Source organism: Micropterus dolomieu, linkage group LG20, assembly GCF_021292245.1.
Source record: "Micropterus dolomieu isolate WLL.071019.BEF.003 ecotype Adirondacks linkage group LG20, ASM2129224v1, whole genome shotgun sequence".
NCBI classification, from domain to species: domain Eukaryota; kingdom Metazoa; phylum Chordata; class Actinopteri; order Centrarchiformes; family Centrarchidae; genus Micropterus; species Micropterus dolomieu.
Window position 1 is genome coordinate 10,165,480 of NC_060169.1, and position 7,621 is coordinate 10,173,100.

Below are 7,621 nucleotides of genomic sequence, written 5' to 3' on the forward strand. Positions count from 1 at the left end.
GGGCTTTTTCACTTTGCAAACCTGTTACATGCACAAAAAAGATATATAACTCAATAAAGGAGAGGGAAAAAGCCAAAAAGCATAATACCACCTCTTTATAAACTTATGATTGAATAACAAGGTCAACATTCTTAGTAATAGTTGGCATGCACATAGTAAAAAAACTTTATCAAAAATATTTCTCAATTTTGATTTATTGAGTTTTCGAGTGTGTGTTGATTTTTTTAATCACAGTGTGTCAGCAGAGTACAATTCTCTCTTCATCTTAAGCCACAACTTGTTGCTCAGCTTCGTAGTTTCATGTGTGTCAGAATAAAGGCACGGTTCATATGCAGAGTTTCTTCCTGAAGTTGCATGAAGCAGTATTTCTCACAATCGAATGATTTCCAATAATGTGAAATCGTTGCTAGTACTGCCAAATCCATTAAGAATTAACACTGCTCACACGTTACCAGGCGTCTGGTGTGAAATAATGGCTTGCTGACATGCAGAGTGGTACATTTTGCAAGTCAAAGAGTTTCATATTTTTCTAAAAAACTGTCAGACCAAAGAAGGAAAAAGTTCTTGTGATTATTAGAAAAATGACACAAAAGATAACTGTTGCTTTCTTTCTACTGGATGTGTAAGAAGGCAGTTTCTTGTTAATATGTTAGCCTAAAGAACTTCATGAAATAGTTCCTGTGAGTTTGTGATCAAATAACCCATTATTGCAGTCTTTAATACTATACTTCAACAGTTGCACATTCTATGATCCAGGTAGAACAATGCACATTGTAAGGGAAATGGACACTCATCTGTTTTATAAAACAAATAACTTACAAACATGAATGACAATGCACTGTAATGTTCTCCAGTATTGGGAAATTGCAGTGGTAGCATGTAGAGTTGGCCTTTGAGATTGCAATGAGTGTTTGATTAGGTGTTGTCAAAATAAATGGAGCTTCTGGTACATTTTTGTCATAGTCATGCTTACTAAAAATGGGAATGTCTTAACACAAACTAAAAAAATCTCCCTATAAATAAATATGTGCTCTTTTAGTGAAGAGACTGCATGGCATGCACATTTATTATGTTGTTCACTTTGTATTTTAATCTGGATGTATTTTCAGCAGCAACAGAATATTTTAGCATTTCAAAATCACACCTTGATAATTAAGAGGGAACAGATACAATGCACTTGAACAGAGGTTTCAATGCAAGAAGGACAGACAGATCAAAACAGATGATTCACAGGTCATTCACACACTTTAGTTTTACTGAACATGCTATTGTAATTCATTGTGCCTCAGTTATGTGTGCTCTGGACAATTGTACCATTAAAAAAGACAAGTCCAGCTTGCTTCAGCACATCTTTGTCAAGCCAAATCTCTATTCTGGACCTTTCTGTTGATCATACAGGTCTCCTCATCTGGATGGGTGTCATCTTTGGAAAAGGATACAGTCCCGACTGTGTGTAATACACTTTACTGTTTTATAAGAAAATACTTAACTGTTTTATAAGTAAATATAATATTTAACTTAAAATAATAAGAATATTGAGTAGACTTTTTGTTGGTTTTACAGTCTGTGCAACAGGTGAAGCTATTTCAAATATTTCAGTATTGTTTCAGAATCTTATTTGAGGATGTTTGGAGTAGTTTAATGTGCCCATCTGAAATTATGAACATAACATAATAAATCTACACATGGAGAGTGGAGCATGATGTTGGTAATGTGTTAATATGTCTCTGTTAACATATATAATATGTGATTGAAATAATACACAATTTGCGACCCATGGTTTTTTAGTCCACCCTCCTTTCCTCCTCTCTGCACTTCATAGGGATAAAGTGGGATGCTATGTGCTCCCTCCTGGTCTTCTTCCCTCGCACTGGTTTTCCCTTCTGAGACAAGGCTATGAACATTTCTTTGCCGTTATTAGTCCTCTTTACAGAGGAGTAAGCATTGAAGTAGTTTTCTAGGAAAACCTCCTTGAAGTTGCAGGTTTCATTGTAGATCCTCTGTAAAGGATAAGACAAACATCACAGCATTAATACATTCCAATCTGCTGTTAGTTCTTGATCTTAATTATTCAAATTCATATTTAGTAAAAAATTCTAAAAGTGCTTGACTGTGGCTGAGCTGACAGTGTATGACTTTTCTCACTGAGGAAAAATATTACCTTGCCTTGCAGATGTCCAGTCCTGTTCATAGAGATATAATACTGACTCTTCACGCCTTTGATAGCCAGTATGCCCCCCTCAGACACTGTCCTGATCTCCAGGATACCTGCCAGACAATCACACATTTAGGAAAATGAGACATATTACAGGACAGATAAGACACTATTGCCACCCAGCCTTCAGTCCAGCTCCACATTGCTCTCAACATTTATCTTCATTAACAAATGGGATGGACATTCCTGTGGTTAATCAGTCTGGTTTCTCTGGCTTAATTCAAGCCTTGTTAACTGGCCTGGGTGGCCATTACACAAACCACAACCTATGCCATAGAACATGTGGGAGACAGATTAGGCCTCTCTCTCCTGGGACTGAGAGAACTATGTCCTTGCATGTGCTTTGCACGCTACATTTTAGAACTGCTCTTCAAATTTGTGGGAGAGTACTTTTTTGGTTTGATATTTTTATTATTTTATTATGCAATATATGTGAACAATATTTGCACTAGTGAGTACAGGATGGTGTTTCAACTCATTTGAAACTGAAGGAGCTAATAACCTATCTTGCAAGACTTTAAAATAAAAATACATTTTACTTTAATCAACAGATTTGCAGATCACTGACTATTAGTCCAACAGTCATACAGGTATAATTTAAAAAAACTGTTAGATAACATAGGAAAAGCTATTATGATATACTGTTTGCCAAGTTATTGTAATTGAAGGTATGATGTTGCTATTGATATATTATATACTGATTGGAAAGTCCAAAACCAGTATCAGTAAAACTAAGATGAACACAAAAATGTACATTTCAAGGACGCTGACAAATTGCAGATAATACATTTTTAGGTAAAATAAAAAACCTTGTTGTTCATTTTTACATATTGCAGAAAGTATTTCATTTGACAGAGAGAAAAAATGGCAGAACTCTATTAAAGCTCTTCAGACTGACATAAAGCATGCTGCATTATAGCATTTGATCACAAACAGATGGCAGTCTCCTGATCTTGGAATGCTCTTTGTGCCCTGCTTGCACTTGATATTTTACTTAATATTACTGCCCTTTATGTGCTCATATTTATTTAACCCTACTTTTCTATTCCCCTATTTGTTTTTATTGTCATGCTTTGACGTGAACGTGATCCCAAAGAACACACACTACAAGAGCTGCAAATCTTAATTTGTAAATCCCTTATACATTTAGAGTCAATGGACCATTCATTTCCTAATTAACCGTTTATTTCTCAAGTTGGGATTTCAGCCTGAGTTTATAGCTACGATGAATGTATTTTTATGGTTGTTAAGAAGCATAACACCTTATAGCATGCGCTCATAGCGCAGAAGTGCTATTCCCATAATATTACATGTAAAAGCTACAGTTGTTTGGTATACTGTGAAAAGATGGAACACACACACACACACACACACACACACACACACACACACACACACACACACACACACACACACAGTTAACATTTTGGCTCTGACACAGATAGCCTCTCAGGCTATCCTCAGCTCGAACAGATTTGTTGTCACTCAGTGATCCAGTCCCTTGCTAAGTAAACTAATTTGTGGGGTAATCCCTAATCCAGTTTTTTTTCTGAAGAGGGTTTTAATCTAGTGTTTACATTTGCTGGGGAGAATGTTGCAGTAAGCCTTCCAGTAAATGTATACTATGGAATATGAGATTAATATTGGCTGCTTCATACTAAATACCTTGACACGTAATGTCTAGCAAATTAATTTTTATAACCTTTATGTACTTTGTTTTCACATACAAATGCAATCCTTATCTGCACTACAACTATAAAATATTTTATATCTTTATCAGATTATCTGTATTTCACTTTGGCATTTACCTCGTTACAGTGAATGTAATAGCTGGTAAACAGTACAATCAGTCTCTCAATTATTTTTATTTGGCTGCACCTGACACTGGGTCTATTATGCCACAAACTGAGCAATTTAGTAGATAACTAGGCTTAAACATACTAAGACCCACTTATATAGTTACTGTTTAAATTCCCTGTTTTCCGGTTGTCATGCTGTGGTTTATAATTATATTGTTGACTGCCTACTTGGAATTGTATATGCTCTTTGGTGAGGCGTAACACACCTTTTCATTGTTGTTATCACACTTTGGTTAAAATCAAATTTTGTTGTTTAGGATTTGTTTACACATTCAGAAGAAGAGTTCACTGGTACCCCTGACCAGAACGCACACTCTTTTTTTTAGAAACATATCTACAGCACAACTGTTTTTTTCTGTGTTAAGCATTTAATTCTCTATACAGTATATTGTTGATAGAAAAGTTTCAAATAAATCACAAAATCTTCATTGTAAACATTTTTAATTTTCAATCTCAACAACCGTTTCAAATATATTAAAGTTAGAAAAACCTGTGTGGTGCAAGAGATGGGTTTACTGGAGGTAACACGGAATGTGGAAGCCAAAAATTATGCAGCTCCAAGTTTCTCGTTTTGCTTCTCATCTTTTTTCTTTCTGTTTTTGTAAAAAAAAAAAAACTTATGTAATCAGTTTTTCAGGACTTGTTCACTACAGCCAAAAAGTATGACTCACTGATTTATTACATATATATCTGTCCATGCTGTTCTCTTCAAAGACTTATTGGTTGTGCTTTTAGCGTGCGATTGTCAGCCACAAATGGGTGTGTGTTTTTTTTTGTCTTTCATTGCCAGTTGTTGCACAAGCATCTTTTCCATCCACTTTGAGGCATTTCCCTGTCAAGCCAACATTCCAGCCACAGCCACATTGTCAGATAGGAGGAAATGATAACTACTTCACCATGACAGATTTCCAGTGATATCAGAAAACTCAAACTTTGGAAAATGTTAGCTTTAAAGCAATAACATTAACAATTAACCACGTTAAATTACAATGACCAAGGCTAGGAAATAAAATTAGCCATTCAGTAGTTAACTGGCATGCATTATTTCGCAAATTTTGCTTTTAATTGTATGTAACAGTAATTTTAGACTGGACACAGCATGATGGCTGTCTCTGTGTGAGATGTCAGTTGCTTACCAGAGGTTCATCAGAAGGTGAATATCTTTAATTTTTCCATTTCTAATATTCATGCCAATTCTTTGTCCCAAGATCTTATTCTAACACTACACGTTTGTGGGAGAATAAATCAGGCTGAACAAGTGTGAGTCTGTGCCAGTGTGAGTCAGAGGTTACAGGCCCAGCACCCATCAGTATCAAGACCTTTCTGTTCTCTTAATTACAGCCTGTGTTTATGTGTGTTATGGTTTAACAAGCCAAAGCCTCCACCTGCTTCATTTTACCTCTGTCACTTTGGATGCTCTAAAAGAGACACATGGCCCATTAACACTGTGATTACACTGCAGAGAACTCTGTACAATAACACCTCCCACGTGCTTCTGTCACCTTGATGGGCCAAAGGTTCTTTACTGACTCAGTGGAAAGATTAAGCTCTGCATAACAGATTTATGCCATTTCAAATTCAAGAAATAAATTCACACCTACATTCAAGTTTACATTTGGAAAATATGTTCAGGCAAATTAGATGCCGTTTTTCTATATTACTAATAAATGCATAGGAACGAATAGTAAACCATCGGTATTATAAAAAGAGTCATCCTTACTGTGGCAGTTGGTGGGATCTTGAGTCCCACTGATGTTACCATTGTCATCAATTGTTAGGAACCACTGCGTGCGGCTGAACAGTTGTCGGATGCGCACATCTCCTCCCTCCATGTAGTCATAATTCCTGGTGTGGCGCTCGTGTGTGGAGCAGTTCATGATGGCGGCACGTTGCTCTGGAGTGCAGTCACTGTAGACCACACACACGCTGCCGAACAGGAAGATTGTATGCAGGTACAGTCCCGAGAAAAGATTTTGAAGGTTCCATGTAAGCATCCATTTGCGCATTATAATACAATGCAGTGGTGATCAATGAACAACATAATGTATTGTCAGATCCTCAGCACAGCAACACCCTTAACCTTTATTTGGGACCCTTGTGTGGGGAGTGCAGGGTCACTGTTCCTGCAGCACGGATTCCTAGTGGGACGTTGAGACAGGGTGGTTGTGGAGAAGACTTTGGGTTGACTGAAGCTGGAGAGTGGTGTGTGCAGGAGACTTTGAGTTGGCTGAAGCTGGAAAGTGGTGTGAAGAAGAAGGCAGGTGACAGTATTGTGAGATGATGTCGCTCTTTAGACCTCAGTGACTGTGTCCATTGACGGCTCCTTCTTCTTGAGACCATAGTCCGACAAGGGACATCATAATCCAGTTCAGGAAATGTTGTCACTATAAAATGTACAGAAATAGTAAAAATGTAGAACTGTTCCAGCTAATGCAGTTGGCAAAAATTTTACTCACAGGTATACTTACATGTTGAAAGATTTGTGTTAAAGCAGCTTAAAAAAGTATTAAATGATTACCGGGATCCACCCATTAATATAGTAGAGCTCCCATACAATTTCAAACAGCTTTTTCCCCCGTACAAATATGTATTCTACATTTCCTAGCAATAAATCAAAATTCTTGTGGTGTACTTTGACAGGCATTTGTCTGCCTGTCATCAATCCAGAACAATGAAATATTGCACCAGTGCTGTTGGTCTGTAATCTCCACTGTATTAGCATACATACAATATTTACTTTCAAACAAACTATGTTGCTATTCTTGTACAAAAAAAATCAGAAGTTTAATGACTTACATATGCTCTGAGTGATGATAGGAGTTGTCAGATGTGTGTTCCCTTTCAGCAAGAGTTTTAATTTGAAGACTCGTTAGTTCTAAAGTTGTTGTTTCAGTTGTAAACCAAGCCCAGTAATGCAGTAAAGCTAAGCAAGAGCTGGGAGCTCCTGTCAGTTCCCATGGATGTCTCCCTGATTCTTGCAGGCTGACTCTGTGCATCTTCCACTGTCGCTGTGCACTCTGCTTAGATAAATGCCTCCTGCTGACCTCACTTGAGAGCAATTAGATCCCAACCAGTCAGCTGTCCCTGGCTGAGATGCAATGGAGAAACACCCTCTGCCTGCCTCTCGCTGTCACTCACCCACTGGACATGAGAGGGAGCTAAAAACTCTTATAATAGCAGGCTCTCCTTGGTATGCACTCCTAAATACTTTAATAAGGTTTGCATGCACATTCACACTTGCAGAACTTACTACAATGTCTCTTCCTTTTCCAAGAAACATCTTGCACTTAAATGAGTTTGTGCTGTGCTTGTTACTGATCTCATAGTGATTTATATTTACTCAAGTGATGGTTAAGATATTTGGTCTGATGACAAAGTTTTAAAGAATTTCTTCCCTATCATTTTAAATGTCACAATTAATTAGTGGTTTTACTTAGCTGCACTGAATCATTGGTAAGGATTTGTTGACTCAAGTAAAAAAAACTTCAAAGAAGCCCTTTAGTTCTCATTCTTATTGAGTGTAGTAGTGGGAAGCAATAAGTTACGG

General features: G+C 37.1%; 1 protein-coding gene across 1 annotated transcript; it reads right to left on the reverse strand.

Annotated features, from left to right (window-relative positions):
* Positions 1-1,221: 1,221 nt before the first annotated feature.
* Positions 1,222-7,115, reverse strand: LOC123958813 (fibroblast growth factor 7-like). The gene is made up of 4 exons (XM_046032465.1): positions 6,871-7,115; positions 5,795-6,458; positions 2,162-2,268; positions 1,222-2,000 (listed from the first exon to the last, which is right to left on the reverse strand). The coding sequence occupies exons 2-4, from the start codon at positions 6,078-6,080 to the stop codon at positions 1,785-1,787; spliced, it is 609 nt and encodes a 202-aa protein (XP_045888421.1). The 5' UTR covers positions 6,081-6,458; positions 6,871-7,115; the 3' UTR covers positions 1,222-1,784.
* Positions 7,116-7,621: the final 506 nt, after the last annotated feature.

Coding starts and splice junctions, on each gene's coding strand:
- LOC123958813 (XM_046032465.1), bottom strand. CDS start 6,080: ATGCGCAAATGGATGCTTACATGGAACCTTCAAAATCTTTTCTCGGGA. Junction 2,269..5,794: donor AGATCCCACCAACTGCCACA/GTAAGGATGACT, acceptor ATTGTCTGGCAG/GTATCCTGGAGATCAGGACA. Junction 2,001..2,161: donor CTGGACATCTGCAAGGCAAG/GTAATATTTTTC, acceptor TATCCTTTACAG/AGGATCTACAATGAAACCTG.